At 39.9% G+C, this 27,132-nt stretch overlaps 1 protein-coding gene across 1 annotated transcript in view; it reads left to right on the top strand.

Annotated features, from left to right (window-relative positions):
• The window catches only part of SCTR (secretin receptor), a 427,481-nt gene that overhangs the window by 329,165 nt on the left and 71,184 nt on the right, over positions 1-27,132 (top strand). Inside the window, exons 7-9 of the mRNA XM_044073676.1 lie at positions 4,142-4,233; positions 4,338-4,476; positions 7,532-7,573. Coding sequence (XP_043929611.1) covers positions 4,142-4,233; positions 4,338-4,476; positions 7,532-7,573 — 273 coding nt within the window. The remainder of the gene's footprint in view (positions 1-4,141; positions 4,234-4,337; positions 4,477-7,531; positions 7,574-27,132) is intronic.

The following is a 27,132-nucleotide window of genomic DNA, read 5'->3' as shown; positions in this document are numbered from 1 at the left end:
CAGGTTTTATGAAGGTGTTTAAAAAATCTGGCAAGATTGTTTTCCCTCTTCCAGCATGCCTAAGTCTTAACAGGAATTATATTTTAATACCTCCATCAGGAGTTGCACCACAGCAAAGAACTCTACTCTGCTCTCTCATCAGTTGTTGCGCTTCACTCTCCCACACCTTTGTGTTGACTATCACCACCATCCTGCCTAAAGATGTCATTATGTCATGTCCCCTGTGTCATTAGTGAGTTCTTGTGTGTCATCATGCAGAAAGAGCACATTCAACAAGTATAATTTCAGTTGTCACATACTCCAATATCATGTTGTCCTACAATTTCACTTCTTCATTCCCTTGTGAGTCATTAACCCCTGCTAGATGAATCTAGGCTTTGTCCTACTGTTTTTCACACTCATAGTTAAATAACTTGTATTCCATCCACACTTTCATGCAAACACATAACATTCTCCTTAGTTCAAAGATAGAAACCTCCTCTCCCATTCTCCAGCAACCCCACAAAAGGAGTAGAGAAATTTCCAATGCTTCTGGACAAATTTCCTTAGCTAGATGAAAGTTTGCTTCTGGTATCCCCTGAAAGGAGTACATACAGCTAGTTGAATACACCTGGTAAACATTAAGTAAAGAAGTAAACAAACAAAAGCAACATGAAAGAGCTTCACATACCAACTGAATATGAATATAGGTGGGAGGCTGTGATCCCCATATCCCTCCCAATGAGGGGGGGATTCGCTGCCCATGCCCCCCTAACTATATATACCGACTCTGAGATCGCACTACAGTGGGGAAAAGGGCAAATTTCCTGATGTTGGCCCACTACTTCCATACCCTTTTCCCCACTGTAGTGCAATCTCGGAGTTGGTATATATAGTTGGGGGGTTATGGGGCACAGCAGCCCCACCTGGGCGGGTTTGAAATAGTGCGGTGTGTGACGGTGAAATGATGGCCAACTAGTTACTTTCCCTGTCTCATACATTCACTGAAGTGAATGTTCTATGAATGAACATCCACTGTTTTGTGATCGATTATCAGACGTTCAGTGAACGTAACCTTTGTTTGTTAAACATAGACCTGAAACCATCAACTAAACCATCTGAAAAATCTTTCAAAAAAATTGTAGCGACTTTACAGAAATGTACTAATCTAAATTTCTTGATAATTGCACAGTATTTTAGATTATATAAGAGAAATCAAATGACACATTAAAGCATTCTACAATGTATGGTACGCTGCATGGACAAGGTGAGATACGTTTGGAGAAAGACTTTCATTTGAACTGAGACCTAGATTTGTGTACACCATATGCTGTGAAAACACATAAAAGGGACCTAGGTGCACTCTAAGAAAAAGTCAGCATTTAAGCAATAATTAAGCATAATAGTATTACTGAAAGAAGCAGGTAAAGACACTACATAATTACAACAAGATGTGGTTAAGTGCGCTGTTAACAGACTATTAATTATCTAAATAAATATTCATGAATTAGGTGTGACTGGTTATCACACAAAACTGATGTGTGTTAATGTAAACAGACACTATAGAACATGTAATTAAAAGGCCATAGTATTGGAATGTGCACATAAAAAAGTAATAGGAAGAAAATAAATGGTAAATATAGGGTGCAGAACAGAAAACATGCATCACAACGTATTTACAAGATGATGGATGTTAGAAGTGCAGAAGGGTCAGGCATAATCAAGAAAGCATGGAAAATAAATATCTTGACAATGTATTTGGAGCTGGACATTATAAATCTTACCAGAGGAATCATTATTTCCATCACTTTACATATAGCAGGTGTGAAACTCAAAATGGAGTTGGACACGAACTGCTTTACTGATTATTTGTATAAAATCACTAAATTAATTTTACACATGCCATTAAATTAAATAAAATGTTAATACAGACTTGTATATGTAAAAAGTTACCACAATAAGCAGAACATTTATGCCAGAGGCTTATGAAGGAATAAAAATGCAGTACGTGAATTTATTCATATCTGATGGGGGGGTGGCAATTGAGCTGAAATTCTATCTAAATAATACTTGTTCATTTACTTTATTTGTTAATGTAAGGCTCTGTTAAGTCAGTGGTCCCTTTACAGAGAAGATCCAGAAGCATTTCACATGGTAGTATTTTGTCTTTGTTACCTCTTACTTTTATCATGACTCTGCCTTTCTTTTGTTTGGAAACATCACTTATTTCTCCATTGGTTTCTGAATTAACAGCTGTGCTTATTAGCAATATATTATTGTTACTTGGTAGCATTAGATAAATATGATGTGTTTGTTCAGTCTGGCCATGTACAGAAATTGTGATATGTTTTTATCTCACACATGTTTAAATTGTCAGGTCAAAGGTTAAAGCCTACAATGCGATTAAGGCAAATTATTACAGCCTTGCCTGCTGGTGTAGTGGTTTTGTATTTGAATGTTCTGAGGATGACTGTGTTCGACAAATAAGCCAAAATCAGGACAATCAGCTAAAGATGCTGTGGTTGAGTATCTAATGACCATCTCAGATTTTGTTGGAGGACAATATAGGTTGCTGCCACTGTAGGGATAGCAACAGGTGGAGACTGGGGCAGAACAGCCTGTAGGGCACTTACCTCACCCTGCATCACAGAGACTTACCAGTGAGTTTACTCATAGAGGCAAATATAAGCTGAACCCTGGCTGGTGTTGCACAAGCATTATATAGTGGAAAATAGTTAACCATTAATGCTTAAGGTTAACAAGTGATGTCCCTTCTTCCCATTGTGCTTATTCATGGTACTTAGGACACTTATCACTGCAGAGAGACTTTGGACATGAAAACAGCTATCAGTCAGAGAAGGAGATCACTTTGACAGGGTTTTTTTTCATAACATCGAAGTAGTAAAATTTTGAATTTTATAATATCAAACCCAAAACAGCGAACGCTGAAAATAGCGAAGCTGCAGAACATTAACTTCTTTCCTAGGGAAAGAATTCAGTGGGCTGTTTCTGCTGCTTTGCTATTTTCTCCACTGTGGTGCAAAGGTTATGGACCAGGTTAAGGTAAGTGTGCGAATGGACCGGGTTAAGGTGTGTGGGATAGTTAGGGACCTTAGGGTTAGGGTTTGGGTTAAGGTAAGTGGATAGATAGTAATGTATGTACGGTTTAGTGTAGGGTTAGAAGTAGGATTTTAAGCGTATATGTGTGGATTACTTTTTTTGGTGTGCCTGTGTTGTGTGTGTGTTTCTCGGAACAGTGCATTTTTTCCCTTGGAAGAAATTCGCTGTTCTGAGCTTTCGATTATATCACATTTCGAAATTCCAAGTTCGAGCTTATGGTGTTCGATATTTTGGGATTTCGATTATGTGATATAAACCCCTTTGACAATGGAGAGACTTAGGGTTATAAACCCAGGCAGGGGTTAGGCAACTAAAGGAATAGATATGAACAAAAGCCTAAAATAATTCCTTATTATTGCACCTCTAAATATCCTTCATATTAAAGAAGCATTCTATATTTATAGTATTTTCTTTGCATGGCTAACTCACAAAGATTAAAATGTGCCTTTAGCTGGCATTTTGTTCACTGCAATATGTGTGGAATGAGCTGATAGTGAAATAAGATTAACCCCTAAAATCTATATAAGTGCGTTTTTAGTCATATTCACTAATAGCATTAAAAAATGAATTATTAGACAGCTATAGGTGAGCATTCTAAGGTGCAAAAACATGATTTCACAAGATAGAGAGAAAATGCAGTGACAGTAAAATCTCCTTGGACTAACACATCTACCCAGTAAACAAAAACGATAACTCATAGTAGTTGGTCCTTTCTTGTTATCCTATAATATAGTTATTGATCTTTCAGATTATAAATTGTTTGCCCTAGACATTAATTCCTTTGATGGATTTCTAGTATCCTTCCATGTGGTAACATAACAGTCTTATTTCCTGTAACCACCCATGCAATAGGTATTTGAGCTGTTACCTTGTTTCCTTGATATTGTGGTCTACCCTTTATATTTGTATGCAATTAAGCTGTAAAGCAGACAAGCAAAATTCACATGTAGTTATCAAGTAAATGATTTTTTCTGCTGCTGTTCATGCTTCAAAGCACATGCATTTTCACTTCTAATATGATACTTTTTTCTTTTTATTTCAGATTAATTTCATTCTTTTTGTAAGTATCTTAAGAATATTGATTAAAAAGTTAAAGACACCAGATGTGAGAGGAAGCAACTTTAATCAGTACAAGTAAGTGATTTAATGTTAGTTCATTAATTTAAAAACTGTTGCTCTGTTCTAGTTTGTATTAATCAAAGGCAGTGATTGAATTTCTGTTTTCTGTTTTTGTCTAGGAGACTTGCAAAATCCACTTTGTTGTTAATACCTTTATTTGGAGTACACTATATTACATTCACAATTTTTCCTGAGGAAGTTAGTGCTGTCACAGCAGAAATTCGATTATATGTTGAACTTGCTGTTGGATCTTTCCAGGTAGAGTTGCTCATTTCTCAAAATGTTACATAATACTGAGAGAAGAAAATGATTTATGATTTGTTTATGACAATGAGCATTTTTTTCTCAAAATAATACATGTTAATGGGGGGAGAAAACAAAAAATATAAACAAACAGTGAAAGGGGCATGGCTAGCAGTTGGATGGAACAAGTTATAAGACTAATTTATGAAAAATCTATTTATTTGAGATTTAATATAACCCTGACATGCATTGCCACAGGGAATTGTGGAATATAAATCAGAATTTGGATTCAAGGGTGTCTGAGACAGATGGAAGAGAAAAGTAGCTAGAGTAGAAAAGGGTCAGAAGCATAGAGGCTGGCCGCAATAACTGGATGGACACAGTAGACTATGGCTCTTCATCATTTAGCATATTTACATGTGACTGGATAATTTTGATTTAGCCCCTACGTTATTGCTGACCATTGCCTCTGTCTGCTTAATCCCCATGGAAGTATGACTGAAGGTTTGGAGTAACCTAATAATTGTTATACAATAATGGCTCATTACTATTCAAAAGTGAGCATGCTCATTGGACAGCCCAACCAGTGTGCCCATCATAAATCAAGCAAGTGCCAATTGAAAAAAGTCTGGCCACTGAAGTACCATTGAGCAGCCAAACTTTTCTATTACCATATACTGCAGGGCACACCAAAATATGGCAAAAATCAAGTATGTTCTGTAAAACTTAAACAGTAACATACCTGATATTTTCCCCATATTTTGAGGTGTCCCTGTAAATGTCTATTTTTTAACAATTAAAAAAAAAAAACTAAAACAGCAACAGAGATTCTGTTTTCTCCGTCACTTCTCCTGCACTGATATACTGTGCAAGCATGGGAATGTAAGTCCCATATGCATGCACAGTGCATCAGTGTAGGGAAGACAACATGAAAGAAGACATAACTGCCCCTACAAAATTGCATTATTTAAGAAAGCTAAGTAATTACTTTCTTACATAATATTATTGCATAAAAGCAATAAACATAATATTATTGCATAAAAGCAATAATCCACTCTTGTTTGTGAGTATATCAGGATTTACACACAGGCTGGCTTTATTTGATCAGTCAAACCACACCAACCATAGGCAAATCGTGATAAACCCACACACAATCCTGGATTATTGCTTTTTAACTCTCCACCTTGAATTTTTAAACCTACCTTCTTCAAAGGACCTCCTAATGATCGTTCTGATTCTGCTCCCAGGTTTGATAAGTTTGGGACTTTCCCTTGTTGGTCCTGCAAAGCCTGTATCTACATCTCTAGAACTGACTCTTTCTGTCACCCTCAGACTAGCTCTTTTTACAGATTTAAACTGAGAGCTGATTGCAAAACTCAGAATTTAGTGTATCTTGCTACTTGCACTAAGTGCTGTCATTTTTATGTAGGCAAGACTAATATGCTTTACAGATAGAATACTGAAGCATCTTAGTAATATTAGGTTGAAAAAAATCAACTAATGCTCTTACTCAGCACATCATGGATTGCCCAGGACATTGTTTTAAATTCTTTGCTATACAACTGGTACTTAATGACAAGAGGAGAGGTGACATTATGCATAGCAGAGAAATGGCAGAGATAAGATGGATGATGACGTTACAAGCTGATAGACTACCTGGCTTGAATGAGGTTGTCCCTTTAAAGCCTGCCTTGAGAGCACTCAAATTGCTTCATTAATTGCCCTGTTAAGCACTTCTGTTGTAATATCCTGATTGGTTGGATTGTGAATGCTTATCATAGTCTCTTCTTTTTTAGGTCTTGCCTCAGTGTTAGAGTAGTAGATCTGATGAAGGGCTGAAATCCTGAAAGGGCTTATCTGTTCTGTTTTCTTGTTTTATTTTTTTTATTTTTTTTTGTTATTTTATTAAAGTGGTTTTAGTCTGTGCTGACTGCACCATTTTTTTCTGCTTCTACTTTGGTTTTTGATTCAGGATTGGTCTTTGGCTGCAGTTGGTATAGTTTTTCTGAAACTTATTACTTGCCTTGAATGCCTTCTGTGATGATTTTATTTGTGTAAAAGCCTGGATTATTTTTGTTTATTCATTTGTTAACCAGGTAAACCCATAAAATACTGTCCAGTTAAGCAACTTACTCTGATTCACCCAATAAGCAAGTGGAGACTGAAGGAATCAACCCAGTACTACACAGTGAGGCTATTGGTTAGCATCTAGTAGCCTTCATCCTTTCACAAATTACCAGATGGTCTTGCAACATCAGATAGCAATTACGTACTTAGAGGTAGGAAGCTGAGAATAACAAGCTCTAAACACAAAATCACAATGAAATAAATCTGGATTAGGGAACAGATGAGTGGAGTAAAGAGTGATTTACTAGATGAAATTATGACCACTGACATAACAAGTTCACAGACATACATGAGTAAATATCCTATACTGCCATATTTACTTATGATAGACATTATGAAGTCTATGATTCCTGCCTTTCATTATACCCATCAATGCATCCATCCACAACCCCTTTTCCCATTTTCTGCACATGGGGTTGGGGTGTCACTTCAATGGTGATAATCATCTAAAGCCAAGGTCCACACCACCAGACAGCTAGCCCTGTCACAGGTGTTCTTCCATAAAACTCACTCACATGCACACTCACACCTATGACAAACTTAGAGTATCCAGTCTACCTACTGCATGTCTTCGGAATGCAGGAAGAAACTGGAGCACCTACAGAAACCCCACTCAAAACAGGGAGGGCATGTTGACTCTTCACAGAAGGCACCAAAGTCAAGATTCAAACCGGAGAATCTCTTGCTCTTGCTGTGAGGTGACAATGCTATCCGCTGTACCACCCCTTTGGTCCAGCTTTTATTGTATATCTGTATGTATTCACATTTTGCTTGCCTTTGCACTTATTGTCTTCTGAATCTTTGCTTTACTATTGTCTTTGTCTCTGTTTATCATTTAATGCTTCCTGAAAACCCTTGCTGGCTAGTAATATTACAGTATTGCAAAAATATGACATTGGAATATTATAAAGACTGTGACAGTGTATTATTTTCTTTTCAATAGGGGTTTGTCGTTGCTGTTCTCTACTGTTTCCTTAATGGAGAGGTAAGTTGCTCTGACTCAGTCCATGTAAGACATATTATTTAGGCCTTGTATCCGTTTGGTTAGATATCTCTGTGGGTGTTCCAGATGATGCATGTATCTGGACAGATACATGCCAAAGAGAGCATTATACTCAATGATATGCCTAATGGGGGATGAGTAAAGGGGGACAGTAACATTCCTAGATCTAGACACAATCCCTTTGTTTATAAGCTGTGCAATATAGAAGAAGGATGTTTTTATGACATTAGACAGATTTTGGTCAAATTTAGGTCAGTGTCTACGTAAGTTCCCAAATCCTGAACAACTTGGTCAATTCTTACAGGCATATTGTTAATATAGTAGTTCCCTAGGATAGATGACTTCCTAGGGGATATGATAATGAATTTTCTTGGAGTTTACTTTCAGTCCTTGATTTTGGCACCAGTTAATTATATAGGACAGACCTTCCTGCATGATGGGCAAGTCATTAGAGGAGTGAATTACTGCTCCTAACTTGTAGTGATCTGCAAACTGAGTCAGCCAGAGTCCTTTGATATTGGCTTTTTCTTAAGAGAAGTAGAATCCAAAGAGTAGAGGTCTCAGCAACAGAACCCTGGAGGTCACCATTGGTGACCAATCTTTTTCTATAGGTAATTTCCTTATTTTGATCTTGTTTCCTATTTGTGAGCTAATTGGCAATCCCGCAGGTGACACGGGGGTTTATTCCCATTTAGTTAGCTTTTCTACTCTGTCTGGGGGATTGTGTCAAAAGCTTTGGTCAGGTCATGGTTTGTGCAGTGTGTATCATTTTACCTTCATTCATTGCTTCTGTGGCCTTTTTAAAAAAGTCCACCAGGTTGAGAAACCATGACCTGCCCTTGACAAATAAGAACTGAAACAGCTCCAGTGTCTGGAGGTTCCCAAAGTCCTTACTGATTAGTCCCATGATAAGTCTTTCCAAAATTTTGCATATAAGGCTGGTCAGATATATGGGTCTTCTAGGTAATTTCTTGGAGAAGAAATCAGTTGTAAAACTGCACCCATCTTAAACTGGGCATCGTCTGTTTATCCCATTGCCAAGACATAGGAAAGAGTTTAAACTTTGGAAGAGAAATCAGGCAGAAAGCTTGCATTTAATGGGTATTATCCTTTTTATGGCTTTTCTGTCTTATAAGACTTCCAGCTTAATTAAATCCCATCCAGGAACTGGACTGTGATGGATTGAGGTTGGAAGATAATGTTGCATGTGCACATGATCAAATTATTTCAGCACAAAATCAACAAGGAAAATCAGGCAGCAATAGTTATATAAAAATTACAAGTACTGTGTCTGGGGATATCAACTTTGTGCAGAATTAAGAATAGTAAAAGGAAGGAAACAAAGAAAGAAATGAAGAATAATTATCTTAAATAATTATTAACTGTGGAGCTTTCATTGGTGAACTATATCACTTCACAATGACTGAACATAGAAGAGGTTACAGCTAGTCACTTTATAAACATTATTAGAAGTCCTTGTAAGTGCTTGTAAGATTACACCAAAGCTAAAAAGGGATTTGAAACACCCTAATCCCTGTGAAAGACACTTTAAGCATAGATTTTCTTTTGTTTGTTGTGTCTTTCTAATGACTGTGTATCACATTTGACATTTTGTGGTATATATTGTCATAAACTGAGAAACTTTTTTCATGTCTTTTTTTATTTTTGTATATTGCTATTCATATTTTCTTTTCAAATGTACCCAGCAGAGCTTGTTATTGTATTTGTGTTTTGTTATTATGTGAAAACATTTTTTTTTCAAAAAAAAAAGAAAAAAGTGAAGAAAAACTTAAAACATCATTCAAGAAGAAAAGAGTATGATGTGATGGCTGCTGCCTGTAAAAAAACTAGCACATGCATGCTACCTGCATGCATGTGTGTGTGTGTGTGTGTGTGTGTGTGTGTGTGTGTGTGTGTGTGTGTGTGTGTGTGTGTGTGTGTGTGTGTGTGTGTGTGTGTGTGTGTGTGTGTGTGTGTGTGTTAATATGAAATCTACAGAATTAGCATGAGGCTGTAGCACAAGAAAGGATGTCAGTTCTGTAACATGCTAGACCTACAGTGGCCTGCAAAAGAGTGTAGTAAATGTAGTCTTTTATTTGAACAACTGAAACCAGAACTCTCTGCTCTTTCCCTCAGCTGCAGTAGATGGAACTGAATCTAATACAGTAAAAGAGAATTAAAAAAGTTACAGCCTCCTGCCAGGTAAACGCTCCTATTCAAAAAGCAAATATAAAAATCCAACAAGTGTAGTAAAAAGAGAATGTCTGAAATTAGCATTAATTTTTAAGGAGGTCACTGCAAAGAGCCACACAGCTATGGCACTGAATGGTGATGACGTACTAAACAAAGCACCACATAAGAAACATGGAGCAATAATGGGATAAACAGCACCAGGCTGCTCTACAGTATGTGCAGGACTGCAGAACTGCATATGACTGATGTGATAGCTGTTATAGGCCAGACACGTGAACATGGCTGAGCAATGCATGCTCATGTATGCAGTGTACAGCTGTATATCTGCATGCAGTTCCCATATGGTACAAGAAAAGCAGCATAGCAATTAACAGATACATCGAGGTGGGTGTGCTCATCAAAGTGCCACCACTGTGCATCATATAAACATGGAGGAAATATAGTAGGTAGAAACATAGGGAAAAAAACAACAACAAAAAAAAAACAACTGTTAGATCACCTTATCCAGAATAGGCTATTAGCCAACTCTCAGCATGGCTTTAGACCTTTCCATAGTACCACCACTGCCATCCTATCATTTTCTGACCACATTAACAAAACCGTAATGATAACACCCTGTCCTCTGCAATCTTTATTGATCTCTCAAAAGCATTTGACATGGTCAACCATCAGCTACTGTTAAATATTCTTAAGTCCCTCTCACTTGATACTCAAGCACTACAGTGGTTCAAGTCCTACTTAGATAACAGGCAACAGACAGTGCTTTGGGATAACAGTCTATCCATCCACCTTCCTGTCACCCTTGGTGTACCCCAAGGTTCTATATTAGGTCCTCTTCTATTCTCAATTTTTATTAATGATCTAACTGTAAATATCCCCCAAGCAACATGACTTGAAACTGTAGTTTTATTTTCCCTTTTGGGTCTATTCCTGCTTCTTTCCAGCCCCTGCTATCAAGCACGCTTTAACGTGCTTTTAAGCTTGTTAAGCAGAGTTGCCACTAGAGCAGCATCGGGCAGCGCCGGTTAAACAAGGTTAAACTCTTTCTGGCTCCAGAAAGTCTGTTCTTCAATTTTTCCCTTAGAACTGCTCTGTTAGGAACCTAAACAGTTTACACCTACACTAAAAAGTGCAGCACTTGTTCCAAATAGCTTTATCTTCGCAAAAAGCTCAGCACTTATCTTATAAGCATATCCCTTATCTTATAAGCATTCTTTTTGCAGGTCAAGCACTCCTATATTATACAAATCTCTCACTAGCAAAACCCCAGGGTGCCCACTTCCCTGCTAAGCCCACTACTTTTCTGTCTCATACCAACTCATAATTCTTTCTAGCATGTCGAAGGGTCAGATGCTGGCGTCCTCTCCTGCCCATTTGGTGAATCTGGGAATTCTGAGACAATGTTACAATTGCCTCATGTACACGGACAACCCGCTCCTCCTCCCACGTAACACTAACACTTGTGAGAGATGCAGCTATTTAGCCAGACTGGAGGCTGAGCTCTCTCAACTCAGGACTGGCAAGACCAGGCAGGAGGAGAAGGCAACTACACACACCACAATACCAGTCTCACATAACTCAACCACACCACTGAATCAAACACATAAACACACTAAGACATACTCGGAGGCTCTGAGTAAAAATTTACCTAAACAGCAGAGGCATCCAAAGCAGACACCCAAGCAACTGCAAACTCAATACACCACACAAACAACACATAAACAACAAAATCAGTGTGCAAAGCAGTCACTGCCCTTAAGGCCAAATACAACACCAAACATACTTGTCAAAGGTGACTCCATAGTCAGACACACTGACGTCCGCTCCGCCAGACTGAGTAAGGAGAAGGTCACAGTAAGCTGCCTGTCGGGCGCTAGAATCCGCCACATAACACAAGCACTCAGGTCTCTCAACAGCAGTTACAAGTACAACTCAGTCATTGTCCACGCTGGTGTCAACGACCTGAGACGTACCTCCTTGGACTACATGAAAAGAGACATTGAGGAGCTCTCTGATTATGTAGCCCAGGCAGGTATGACCCTGACCTTCAGCAGTATCCTACCTTCACCTAGAATGATGCCACAATACAGTGATAAGATGATCAGCTTTAATAATTGGCTTAAATTCTGGTGTCATTCAAAGGGATCAATGTCTGTCTGCCTGGGATGACATGCTGGACAAGCCACGCTGCTTTGCAAGGGGCGGCTTGCACCTGTCACCCTAGGCTTCGGATATTGGCAAAGGCTCTTGCCACCCCATAGTGCCTTTTAGGCAAGGCTCAAATTCTAAACCTACCACCCTAGAACACAAAAAGTAAAAACTAAGGGTAATGCTGCTCAATGCCAGAAGTCTCAATCTCAAGATGCACTTTCGAGGCCCTTCTCAGTATGGAGAACATCGATGTCTGTGCTGGGACAGAAACCTGGTTCAAGGCTCATGAGAGCACCCCAGCACTAGCAGGTTTCACCTCATATCATGCGTTCTGGACCCAAAATCTGGACAACACCAAGAAAGGAGGGCGGGTGTCCATATTCATAAAGGACACCCACACCTCAAGGTTGGTGGCAACGCACGATGCATCGGAGACCATCCAGGTGCAATTAACCATAGGCAAGACTGCTCTGCAATTTGTAGTATGTTACAGGCCACCCTATCAAACTCAGGAACCTCACATGGCCTTCCTGAAAACAATGGAGGGGATAAATGTATCTCCAAACACCATCATACTAGGTGACTTCAACTACCCTAATATAGACTGGAACACTACTCAAGCCCAAACCTCTAGCCCAAAGGTTCCTGGAGTTCATAAACTCAAATGCCATGGAACAACTAGTCACCATCCCACAAGAGGAGAAAACATACTTGATCTCATCATCACGAACATGGGATCACAATGTTCAACACCGGAAGTATACCCTCACTGGTGAGATCAGATCATAAACTAATCTCGCTGGAGGTCCTCATCCCGCCCCACCTGAAATAAAAAGACCACAGTGAAAAACTTCTCAAAAGCCGACTTCACACTTCTAAAAAGTAATGTGGTCTCCTTTAAGCGCCCTGAGCCAGTGGTAAACATTACTCAAACCGCTGAATCACTTACAAATGCCTTCTACCAGCACCTACAGGACTGCATGGATCAAGCAATCCCAAACAAAACTAAGACTCTTTGTACCAAAGGCAAGCGTCCAGTCTGGTGGACCCCAGCCATAAACAAGCTCTACAACAAAAGGAGGAAGCTACTACAAGATAGAGCAAAATCCTTGAAAGGTAAGACACCTTTGATCATTATAAGTAAAAACTAAGAGCTCTCATAAAATCATCCAAGGCAAATTTTGAGAGAAAAATCGCCAAGGACTCAAAGACAATCATAAGGCCTTCTTTAGCTATGTTAGAAACCTAGGAGGAAACTCCCAGATATGCTCAGAATTAGTTCAAAATGATGTGAAGATTACTGAACCTACACACATTGCCAACATACTGGCTGACAGGTTCAGTGCAAACTCCCCCCTCCCCAAAGGAGAGATATCTATACCAGAGGATTGTAGCCCCAAACATCTCCAGCCCAGGTGAGAACTGCTCTCCAAAGCAAAAAACACAGCATCCATGGGACGGATGGTGTCCCGGCTGTGTGCTCCATGAACTCAATGGGGGAATTAAACCCGCAGTTAGGACAGCTGTTTAATCTTAGCCTCACCTCAGGATCGTACCCAGGGAGTGGCGCCGCGGCGACTGTGGTCCCACTTCACAAGGCGGTACCTCCACCGACTCTGGAAATTACCGTCCCATTAGCTTGACAAGCCTTATCTGCAAAGCCATGGAGAGGATCATAATGGAACTCATAAATAAAGACATAGGGAACTTGCAGACTTTGGATCCAACCCAGTTTGGCTTTGTCAAAGGCAGATCATGCCTTTTAAACTTGGTTGATTTTTTGAGACAGTCACCAATCAGTTGTAAAACTGCACCCATCTTAAACTGGGCATCGTCTGTTTATCCCATTGCCAAGACATAGGAAAGAGTTTAAACTTTGGAAGAGAAATCAGGCAGAAAGCTTGCATTTAATGGGTATTATCCTTTTTATGGCTTTTCTGTCTTATAAGACTTCCAGCTTAATTAAATCCCATCCAGGAACTGGACTGTGATGGATTGAGGTTGGAAGATAATGTTGCATGTGCACATGATCAAATTATTTCAGCACAAAATCAACAAGGAAAATCAGGCAGCAATAGTTATATAAAAATTACAAGTACTGTGTCTGGGGATATCAACTTTGTGCAGAATTAAGAATAGTAAAAGGAAGGAAACAAAGAAAGAAATGAAGAATAATTATCTTAAATAATTATTAACTGTGGAGCTTTCATTGGTGAACTATATCACTTCACAATGACTGAACATAGAAGAGGTTACAGCTAGTCACTTTATAAACATTATTAGAAGTCCTTGTAAGTGCTTGTAAGATTACACCAAAGCTAAAGGATTTGAAACACCTAATCCCTGTGAAAGACACTTTAAGCATAGATTTTCTTTTGTTTGTTGTGTCTTTCTAATGACTGTGTATCACATTTGACATTTTGTGGTATATATTGTCATAAACTGAGAAACTTTTTTCATGTCTTTTTTTATTTTTGTATATTGCTATTCATATTTTCTTTTCAAATGTACCCAGCAGAGCTTGTTATTGTATTTGTGTTTTGTTATTATGTGAAAACATTTTTTTTCAAAAAAAAAAAAAGAAAAAAGTGAAGAAAAACTTAAAACATCATTCAAGAAGAAAAGAGTATGATGTGATGGCTGCTGCCTGTAAAATAGCCAACTAGCACATGCATGCTACCTGCATGCATATGTGTGTGTGTGTGTGTGTGTGTGTGTGTGTGTGTGTGTGTGTGTGTGTGTGTGTGTGTGTGTGTGTGTGTGTGTGTGTGTGTGTGTGTGTGTGTGTGTGTGTTAATATGAAATCTACAGAATTAGCATGAGGCTGTAGCACAAGAAAGGATGTCAGTTCTGTAACATGCTAGACCTACAGTGGCCTGCAAAAGAGTGTAGTAAATGTAGTCTTTTATTTGAACAACTGAAACCAGAACTCTCTGCTCTTTCCCTCAGCTGCAGTAGATGGAAGTGAATCTAATACAGTAAAAAGAGAATTAAAAAAGTTACAGCCTCCTGCCAGGTAAACGCTCCTATTCAAAAAGCAAATATAAAAATCCAACAAGTGTAGTAAAAAGAGAATGTCTGAAATTCGCATTAATTTTTAAGGAGGTCACTGCAAAAAGAGCCACACAGCTATGGCACTGAATGGTGATGACGTACTAAACAAAGCACCACATAAGAAACATGGAGCAATAATGGGATAAACAGCACCAGGCTGCTCTACAGTATGTGCAGGACTGCAGAACTGCATATGACTGATGTGATAGCTGTTATAGGCCAGACACGTGAACATGGCTGAGCAATGCATGCTCATGTATGCAGTGTACAGCTGCATATCTGCATGCAGTTCCCATATGGTACAAGAAAAGCAGCATAGCAATTAACAGATACATCGAGGTGGGTGTGCTCATCAAAGTGCCACCACTGTGCATCATATAAACATGGAGGAAATATAGTAGGTAGAAACATAGGGAAAAAAACAACAACAAAAAAAAAAAACAACTGTTAGATCACCTTATCCAGAATAGGCTATTAGCCAACTCTCAGCATGGCTTTAGACCTTTCCATAGTACCACCACTGCCATCCTATCATTTTCTGACCACATTAACAAAAACCGTAATGATAACACCCTGTCCTCTGCAATCTTTATTGATCTCTCAAAAGCATTTGACATGGTCAACCATCAGCTACTGTTAAATATTCTTAAGTCCCTCTCACTTGATACTCAAGCACTACAGTGGTTCAAGTCCTACTTAGATAACAGGCAACAGACAGTGCTTTGGGATAACAGTCTATCCATCCACCTTCCTGTCACCCTTGGTGTACCCCAAGGTTCTATATTAGGTCCTCTTCTATTCTCAATTTTTATTAATGATCTAACTGTAAATATCCCCCAAGCAACATGCATACAATATGCAGATGACTCCACATTAATTTGTTCCACTACTGGTCCATTAGAACTGCAGTCCCTCACCCAAAATGTCTTTGAGTTAATAGAAGAATGTTTTTTTTATAGCATTGTCTCCTCCTTAACCCCAAAAAAGACCAAACTATTGCTCTTTACTCCCACACAAAAGTCCACCCCAATTGACTTCATCATCAAATCTAATAATGGCACAGCCATATCTCCTGACACTACCACCAAACTCTTAGGAGTAACTATTGACCACAACCTTAACTATGATACTCATATCAACACCACAATAAAATCAGTTAACAGAAAACTAGGCTCCCTGTATAAAATTAAACCTTTCCTTACTCCCATAGCTAGAACTACTATTGCCCCCACCCACTTTATCTCAACTCTCTTCTATGCCTCTCCTATATACACTAATCTGTCTAAAAGCAACCTCAACAAGCTGGCCATCTCCTACAATAATATTGCCAGATTTGCTACTGGCTCCCCTTTTAGAACCCACCACTGCCAAAATCTGAAACAACTGGGTTGGCTGGAACTGCATAATCAAATTCTATTCCACCAACATATTATTGCTCATAAAACCCTTTATCACCCAGGCAACACACCAATTCTCATACGTCTAATCACCCCATATAAAAATCTTACAAACCTATGCTCAGCTAATAAACTACTGGTATCTAGACAAAAACCCAACAATAAAGCAGGGGGTTCCCTTTTCTCTAACACTGTGGGAAAAAGCTGGAACCTACTTCCTGGTGAACTCACATCCCTTTCTTCAACTGCAGTATTAAAAAAAAACTCAAAATATACTTTACAACCCATTGGCTATGTCCTTGTACTAACCCAGACTAAGATTTCTCTTCCTGTTATCCTAGGGTATAGCATTAAACACTACTCACTTCATAGCCACTTTAAGACCACAACCTTCTAGGTTAAACTAATTGTACCCATGAAAGACTGTATGAACACGTTACTGCCTTATAGATCAGTTACTGCCCTTAACAAAGTCTCCCTACCTTGTAAATAACTATCTATTCTCTTATGCCATATTTACAACTTTGATTTGGGAATCTCTGTCTTTTTTCTGAATACTCTTTTCTTCTATTATTGTTTGGTCCACAAAAAAAAAAAAAAAACATTTTTTCTATTTTGTTTTAATTTTTTTATCTATCATTATTGCTAAGTTACCATGTAAACAAGTGTTTTGTCTGACAAGTGAACTGTAACTGAAGTTGCAATGTTCTATTTGTTTTGTTTTTATGTGGAGCTTTTCTCCCCAGGCCTCTACTGAAAATGGAGATATAGCCAGTTAGACTAGCCCGGTCAGCAAATTTAAAATAAATAAAATAAAATAAATAAAAGGAAACAGAAGGGCAACTGTAAGGTATAAAAGTTGACCCTTTTGTAAGTACTTTGGTTCACTATCAGCTCCATAATAAGCCTGATAACTTTTGTTTACTTATTTTATTTTAATCTGTTTTAGTTATTTATTTATTGCTGTTTTGCACTGATTTTCTGCATTACCAAATGTTTATCTGCTAGTTCTGCACAGTTTCTGAATATTGATGTGTTATTTTGCCTTCTATCTGCACTTTATTTTGCCTTTTTTGTGATAAAGTCATTTCTGTGTTTGAGATTACTTAAAGAATCCAAGAGAGTTTTACGATTGGCCAGATTGCTATTTTATTTGTTATAAAAATTCTTTCTTTCTTTGTATAAAAATCATCAAATTTGCCCGACACTTGGCAGTGTGCAGCAACGGTTTATCCTATAAAAACTAACCTGTGAAATTTCTTGAGTACTTAATTGTGCAACAAGCTTCTTGTCTGCAATCAGAGAACTATTGCTACGCGTTTAAAGTTAGATTGTTGCTGCATGAGTTTAAACTTAAATTGCAGCTTTTACCCAATAAGCACCTAAGCAAATCAGTCAAAAACTCCTCAGGTACCACTTCGTTTGCAGCCCACGCAGTAAACATGTGGAACAACGGATTTTACACTTTCCTACTATCTTTGCAGCCATCATAGTGGAAATTATCATCCTGAGGCAATTAACAATTGATGCATGTTTGCTGACAGCCACTTAATCCTTAAATCTGATACAGTGTGTGAGAGATGTAGCTATACAATGTCATTGAAGGCAAGGCTTTCTCACAAAGAAACTACATATACCAAATAGCTTGTCAGCAACACACCACATTTTACCTCCCACACACATTACAGTGCAAACAAATAGTCCCACCTATGCTGAAGCTGTTAAAACTAATCTACCTAAACCTCAAGTAACTCCCAAATGCAACTATTGAAGTACACATATGTTGCAACCATAGTCTACATGAGAGTAAATGACCTGAGACATACCTCCCTGGACTTTATTAAGAGAGACATGATGGAACTCTCAGAATATGTGTCTGAGGTAGGTATATACCCAGACTTGAGTAATAGTTTACCGTTACCTAGAATGATGTCACAATATGAACAAAAGTTGATTGACTTTGGTGTCATTCAAAGGGGATGTTTTATATATATATATATATATATATATATATATATATATATATATATATGTATGTATATATATATGTGTGTGTATGTATGTGTAAATATATATATATATGTATATATATCTGCCTTTCCCGGGAAGACAAAATAAACAGTCCAAACTGCTTTGCCAAGGATGTCCTGCAACTGTTTCCTCGAAAGGCTTTTGTATACTGGTAAAAACCTTATCCACCTCAAATGCTTTTTTAGGCAAAGTCAGTCTATAAAAGCTTCCAACATAACAAAACAAAATTCAGATAACATAAAAGCAATGCTGTTCAAAGCTAGGAACCTAAATAAAAACCTACACTTCCTGCAGACTCTCTTGACTTTAGAATGCATCAATATTTGCATAATCACAGAGATCTAGACCAAAAATATTAAAAACTCCCCATCAATAACTAGTATGTTTTCAGACCCACTGCACTAGATGAAGACACTAACATCAGTGCAGTCTCTATACTGGCAAAACAAAATGTTACCTCTAGACTCATTAGGCAGTATAATGTCCTGGAACTCCTTCATATCCTGTGTAACATTAACAAAATCCCATATCCCATCTATGTTCACCTTGACCCATACCTCCTACCTGACTATACTGGAAGCCCTAAGCATTCAGCCAAACACCATTCTCATAGGGGACCTCAAATCGTACTACATCCCTGGAGGAGTGTTCCCAGCACAAGAATCTGGTAGTCTATTGGCCGTTTTGGGCCAATTTCTAGCTCTTTCAAGTCCCCCTGTATAAAACCCACTTTGGCACGTTTTTTGCGCTTGTTACTACTCAGCCAAGCTCCTCGTGGTCCTACAGAGTGGTGCTAGCAGCAGAGAGGCTAAAAGAGTGACTGCTAACCTGATAAAAGTGTTTTTTTCCTGCTACTACCTGGGCGACTGTCCGATCTAGCTAAACTGCAAGTGTTTCTTCTTCTTGAACTGTTTTAAACTGTTTAAAGTTGTTTTTGCACCTGCACTTTTAAAGTTTGTCCTGTTTGTTGCATTTACCTGTTGAGGCTACACACTCAAGTGCACTAGCCTGTGTTACATATTTATTGCATTTTCCTGCTGTTTGTTGCAAAAAAGAAAAAACACAAAAAAATTATCCTTGTTTCCCATCTTTCCTGACCTAGAGTAGTCCAAATGCAGGCTTTGCTGTATTCTGGACATTTGGAAAGTTCCTGTGTTGCCCATTTCCTTTCTTGGATAAAGGGAGGCTTCTTTGTTCACCAGTGGCAGTGGGGAGCTTAGAGCAGCCTATCTATCCCTGGAGGAGTGTTCCCAGCATAAGAATCTGGTAGTCTATTGGCCGTTTTGGGCCAATTTCTAGCTCTTTCAAGTCTCCCTGAATAAAACCCACTTTGGCGTGGCTTTGCGTGATCTTGCACATAGCGCAGCATCGGGCAGCTCTGCTTAATTGGGTTTAAACCATTCTTGCCTCCAAAAAGTCTGCTCTTCACTTTTTCCCTTAGAACTAATCTAGTTCTCATAATAAACACCCTATTCCTACTCTAAAGCCTGGCACTTGCTCACTAAAGCAATTATATAAGTCAGCAGTAAAAAATTAAAAGCACTACACCCTCACAAACTCCCCTTGAGTACCTTGTTCCCCATTGGCCCTTTTTTTCAATTATAAAGGAATTCCCAATACTATTCTAGCATGTCCAAAGGTCAGTTGTCAATCTCCTCTCCAGTCCAGCTGGTGAATCTGGGAATCTTGAGGCAATGTTACAACTGCCTCATGTACACAGACAACCCTCTCCTCCTCCCAACAAATTCCAACAATTGTGAGAGATGCAACCATATAGCCAAACTGGAGGCTAAGCTCTCTCAACTCAGTACTGGCGTAACGAGTCAGGAGGAAAAGGAAACCACACTCACTACAATTCCAGTCTCACATAGACCTACCACAACAGCAAACCAAACACATAAACACACAAAAACATACTCGGAGGCTCTAAATAAAAATCTGCCTAAGCAGCAGAGACCTCCAAAGCAGACACCCAAGCAACTGCTACCCCAAAACAAAACACGTGCAACACATAGCTCACAAAGCCAGTGTGCCAAGCAGTCACAGCCCTTAAGGCTAAACAACACACCTGATACACTTGTAATAGGTGACTCTATCGTCAGGCACACTGACGTCCCGCTCACCAGGCTGAACAAGGAGAAGGTCACGGTGAGCTGCCTGTCGGGCACTAGGATCCGCCACATAACACAAGCACTCAGGTCACTCCAAGGCAAGTACAAATATGACTCAGTCATTGTCCATGCTGGTGTGAATGACCTGAGACGTACCTCCCTGGACTACATGAAAAGAGACATAGAGGAGCTCTCAGAGCATGTAGCCCAGGCCGGTATGACCCTGACGTTGAGTAGCATCTTACCCTCACCAAGAATGATGCCACAATATGAAGACAAGATGATCAATTTCAACAATTGGCTTAAGTATTGGTGTCATTCAAAGGGGATCCAATGCCTGTCAGCCTGGGATGACATGCTCGACAAGCCATGATGCTTTGCTAGGGATGGCTTGCACCTGTCACCCTGGGCTTTTGGATATTGGCAAAGGCTCTTGCTACCCCATAGTGCCTTTTTAGGCAAGGCTCAAAAGACAAACCCACCTCCATAGGTATCACAAGGGATAAGAAACTAATAGTAATGCTACTCAACGCCAGAAGTCTAAACCTCAAGATGCATGCACTCAAAACTCTCCTTAGCATGGAGAACATCGATATCTGTGCAGTAACAGAAACCTGGTTCAAGGCTCCCGAGAGCACCCCAGCACTACCAGGTTATACCTCATACCATGCTTTTCAGCCCCAAAACTTGGACCGAACCACAAAAGGAGGGGTAGTATCAATATTCGTCAAAGATACCCACACCTCCAGGTTGGTGGCACAGCACGAAGCATCAGAGACTATCCATGTGCAACTAACAGTGGGTAAAACTGCCTTCCAGTTTATAGCCTGCTACAGACCACCCTCCCAAACCCAGGAACCCCACTTGGCCTTCGTGAGAACACTGGAAAATATGAAGGTCTCTCCAAACACCATTATATTGGGCGACTTCAACTACCTTAACATAGACTGGGAGCATTACTCTAGCTGCAACACCCTAGCCCAAAGGTTCCTAGAATTTATAAACTCAAATGCTATGGAACAACTCATTACCACTCCCACAAGAGGGGAAAACATACTGGGCCTGATCATCACCAGCATGGGGGCTCTATGCTCCATACCAGAAGTGTATCCCTCACTGGTAAGATCAGACCATAAACTAATCTCACTGGATATTCACATCCCGACCCCACCCCCTGCCCAGAAAACCACAGTGAAAAACTTCTCTAAAGCAAATTTCACACTCCTCAAAACTGACGTGGAATCCTTCAAAGCCCCCGGGCCTGTGGAAAATACGGCCCAGACCGCAGAATCCTTTATAAACGCATTCTTTGAACACCTTCAGGAATGCATGGATCATGCAATCCCACATAAAACCAAGACCCAATCCTCCAAAGGTAGGCGTCCTGTCTGGTGGACCCCAGCCATAAACAAACTATACAATAGAAGGAAGAAGCTACTACATGATAGAGCAAAATCCCAAAAAGGGAAGGCATCTCTGATCAGTATTAGCAAAAAACTACGGGCACTCATAAAATCGTCTAAGGCCAGCTTCGAGAGAAAAATTGCACAGGACACTAAAGATAATCACAAGGCATTCTTTAGTTATGTTAGGAACCTGGGTGGAAATTCCCAGATATGCTCAGAATTAGTCCAAAATGACAAAAAATACACTGAACCCACAGACATTGCCAACATCCTAGCTGACAGGTTCAGCGCAAACTTCTCCCCCCCCACCAAAAGGGCAAATATCTGTCCCAGCAGAGTGCTGCCCCCCTGACATCTCAGATGCTCAGGTAAGAGCCGCCCTCTCCAAAGCAAAAAACACAGCATCAATGGGACTAGACGGTGTCCCGGGCTGCATCCTACCTGAACTCCAAGAAGAGCTAAACCCAAACATAAAACTACTGTTCAATCTCAGCCTTACTACAGGATATGTACCCAAAGAGTGGCGTACAGCAACAGTGGTCCCTCTCCACAAATGTGGTGCCTCAACAGATCCTGGAAACTATCACCCCATAAGCCTGACTAGCTTGGTCTACAAAGCTATGGAAAGGATTATCATGGACCTCATAAATAAAGATATTGGGGACCTACAAACACTGGATCCTACCCAGTTTGGCTTTGTTAAGGGCAGATCCTGCCTCTTAAACCTGGTTGATTTCTTTGAAACAATCACCAAGGCCTTTGACAAGGGGAAGGTGGTCCACACAGCCTACCTGCACCTCGCAAAAGCCTTCGATACAATACCCCACTCGGGCATTATAGATAAGCTCACCAGCTTAAATATAAACCCCTATGTCACTAGATGGGTTGCAAACTGGCTCAAGGACAGAACCCACATGGTTAGAATTGCTGGAGCCATGTCAGACTCCAAACCAGTTACAAGTGGTGTCCCACAAGGCTCAGTCCTGGGACCTCTCTTGTTCGGTATATATTTCTCAGAGGTACAGGCCAACACGGAAGGACTGTGGCTGACCAAGTTCGCAGATGGCTGCAAACTAGGTGCCATAATCGACTCTCCAGACCACACAAGCATCCTACAAAAGGGCCACATAGAAACAGACAACTGGTGCCAGAGCCATGGCCTCAAGCTAAATGCTAAAAAGTGTATAGTCATCCCCTTTGGCAAAAACAAAGTGCCCACAAATTACCACATAGGTGGTAATCCATTAAGTACGGAAGAAGTAATTAGGGACCTGGGGACCCAAGTTGATAGCAATCTCTCATTTGAAAACCACGTGGCCAAAGTGGTTAGAAAAACATTTTATATAGCCCACCTATTCATGAAGGGATTCACATCTAGATCAGGGGAGGTCATCGTGCCTCTTTACTCATCCCTCATCAGGCCCATAATTGAGTACAATGCCCCTTTTGGGATGTACCTTACCAGACACCTGCAGCAACTGGAAAGACCCCAAACGTACCTCACCAAGAGGATCAAAGGGCTCAAACAGATGCCATATGCTGCCCGGTTAAAGAAACTCCAGCTCTACTCAGTGGCATACCGCTTGCTCAGAGGTGATCTGTGCCTGATGTATAAAGCCATGTCCAACCCAGAATTAATGGACATGCTGCACCTCAGAAAATCCAAATCCTATCGAGCTACACGCTCGAGAGACTTGAACCTCAGCATTGAAATAAATAGGACATGCTGGAGGGACAGATTCATAACCCAGAGGCTCCCTTCACTCTGGAATAAAATCCCAGTCCAGGTTAGGCAGAATCCCTCACTGACTCTCTTCAAGAGGAATCTTGATGAGCGGATGGGAGATCATAGGTTTACCCCGGGTATCACTTCTATGTCACTGTTAGACAGAGGCACAGTATGCTAACCTCGAAAAAGGGCATAGCAAAATTCATTTAAAATGGGTGGCGAATGCCAAACACACTCTGGCTAGGCTTATAAATGCCCTAGGGCAGATAGCCTAGTATGAACCTATGAACCTATCAACTGGGAAATTTATACATCCCCAAATATGCTTGCCCACAGATTTCTTGACTTCATAAATACAAACTTGATGGATTAGCTAATCTACACACTTATTGGGGAGACAAAATCCTGGACTTGGTTCTTACTGATATGGGACAGCTCTCTTCCCTACCAGGTGCAACATCCTCCTTAGTCAAAATGGACCATACATCAGTCATATTTGCCATAAGACTGAAGCCAGAAGTACTATCAAATAACTCTGTCTTCAGAAGTTATGCTAAAGCTAATCTAATAAAACTAAAAGATGACCTGGCTAGAAGACATTCTACATTGCCATAGTGGGCATCCATTTACTGGTACACCTTAATAGCAGCCAACCTCTATAACTGATGCTGGGAAACCACCATAGATTTTTTTTCTGGTCCAGTTTCATAAAAGCAGCATTTATCACCCACCTCCTTCCCAAAGAAGTAGACACGAAGGGCATGTATGACACCTCCAGATCACCTCCAACAGGTCTGAGGTGAGTGCAAGCTTAACTCCTATTATTCCACAACTGGACCTGAATAAAGATGACACAGTGGGAAAAAATATCAAACAGACGTATACTGCAAATGCAGTCTCAGTTGTACAGTGGACTGGCACAAATATGTCTTCAGTGTTTCCCAACCATGTTCAGCTGATGCTCCACCAAAACTGGGAAACAAAGTATGTACTGTTAAGTATAGATGTAACGTAGCTGAAATAGTAGAAAACAATGGTGCTAAAATGCTTACAGTACATTTTAAGCTTCCTGTCCTGAACCTCTGTCTCCCATTGGTGAAGAAGGCTAACTGTGGCACCACTAGAGATTGTTGTACTGATGCCAGCTTTGATGTCCAGAATATGTGATGTCAGTCGCATTGGAAAGCATTTGTGCCAACCCATGCCAGGCATCCACTTTGCACACTGGGCCATTATCATGGCCCAGTAGGAAATCCTTAAATTTCCTGTAGAGGAGGAATAAGAAAATCCTGTTCTTCCTGTCACCAAGCTGGAGCCCTGCATCTCCCATTACATGAAGTAACCATTGCCAATGAATCAGAAATCTCCCAGTCAGCAAAATGGTAGGCACATATGTATGGATGCATGTTTTTGAATCTCATGTTGTGCAACATGGAAATGTACCAAGCTTCTCAGATGGATGTAGCTCTGCATCATGGTGCTAGGACATGGCATTGCACTCCAGCATTAGAGCATGGCCATAGTGCTGAAGTATTGCTGCACTGCAGCACAAGAGATGTATACATGCCGTGCTCATGAGTGTACAGGCCAGATGCTTTGTGTTCACAGAGACATGTATGGATTGTGATGACATGTATGGGTAGTGCAGTGTTCACCAGCAGTGATTCATGGACTGTCACCAAGGAACTCACAGCCTGCCACCCTGTCATAAGCATCTGCAAGGACATGGATTACAGCGCCCTCCAGACTCAACACAAGGAATACCCAGTCAGGGTACATATATATATATATATATATATATATATATATATATATATATATATATATACACACACACACACACACATATATATATATATATATATATATATATATATATATATATATATATATATATATATATATATATACATATATATATATATATATATATATATATATATATATATATATATATATATATATATGTGTGTGTGTGTGTGTGTGTATGTATGGTTCTTTAATTCTACACTTCCCTGCCACACATTGCATCAGTCTGCAACACTGCAAGCTAAAACAGTGGACACCCACCAATATCTGAGTCATAACAGATTGACATCATCACTGAAAGATGCGATTCTGATTTCTCACTGACAGACTATGTCACTATGGTGTTCACCTCCTGTGATGCTTCCCCATGATATTCCCTGCAGTTACCTGTCAATGTGTCCCTCCAACCTGTGCAAGTGCTCAGGGCTATAAGTGCGGCAGGTGAAGGGAGCAGCTGCCCATGGCTGAAACTGTTAGGTGCTGAGATGGTAATGTAAGGTTAGATCCTCACAGATCAATAGCCTATCTCATTACGGTGATTGAAGGCAGGGCTTGCCTGTCCACCCCTCACCACTCCAACCCCTAAACAGAGTGAGCAAGAGTGATTCATGTAGAATATGTAAACAACAGTAAAAAAAAAGTTATGAGTTTTGTACTACCCTGGAGCAGCAGTAGTCTTCAAAAATGCAAGAGTAACTAAAGCACAAATCCTCCCTTCAGAAAGTGTTGTAGGTGATAGTAAGCCAAATAAAATAAGACAGAGATACAGGAGCATGTTTGGGTTTTTTGACATACCTGGCTTTCACTAGCCTGCAAAAGAACTCTGTAAACTTAAAACATGTTGTCTGAGAGACCAGTGGTAGGTCATAAGTCATGCTCCCTACTACCCAACCCCCATTGCCTTGCAGTGTTATCAGTCAGATCAGTATAATAAGAAACAGGGTCAGAAGAAAAAAAATGTTGCATGTGATGGTCCATTTTTTTGTGGTATATCCATTATTTAGCAAAAGATTAACACAGTACAGAAAATACAAGATTCTGCTGGAGAACCCCCACAGAGGAACTTACAGAAAGAAGACCACTATGTCTCTGACATAACAGTATAAGGAAGGATAATATGGAAAGGTAGAAGACAAACCATGCTAACGCAAGGGGAGGATTTTTGATATTTGTGATGACACAGACAAGATATTTCAAGCCAGAGTTAAAACAACAGAATAACAGTAGCTCTTTTGATGAGGCAGAAGAGTTTAGCACCATATTAACTGGAATAAAACAAAAACGTTTGAGAGAAGGTTGGAAGTAATGAATAGGGGCAAGTAAAGAGAAGTTTGCCTTCCTACAGAAAGGGAGTAGCATTAGCCTAGCACCTCCACATTAGCAGCTGGACAGCGGACAATATAAGCAATAGTAAAAGTCAATATGAGGGTGGCTTAATGGTTAAGGTGTTTGCTTTACAAACACAAGGTGCAGGGTTTGAGTCTCCCATGAGATATTTGGCTAGGCTTAAAATGGCTCACAAGGGCAGTTAGCTTAATATGAACCGATGATGATGAGTTCTGATGCAGGCCTTGCAAACATTAAAATGACATGAAAGAGGAATTGAAAGGCAGAAGAGCTACTGTTTACTTCTAGGGTGGTAGGGTTATGATTATTGATT

Source organism: Protopterus annectens, chromosome 6.part0, assembly GCF_019279795.1.
Source record: "Protopterus annectens isolate FY-2018-M chromosome 6.part0, PAN1.0, whole genome shotgun sequence".
NCBI classification, from domain to species: domain Eukaryota; kingdom Metazoa; phylum Chordata; order Ceratodontiformes; family Protopteridae; genus Protopterus; species Protopterus annectens.
This window is presented reverse-complemented; position numbering and strand designations above follow the sequence as displayed.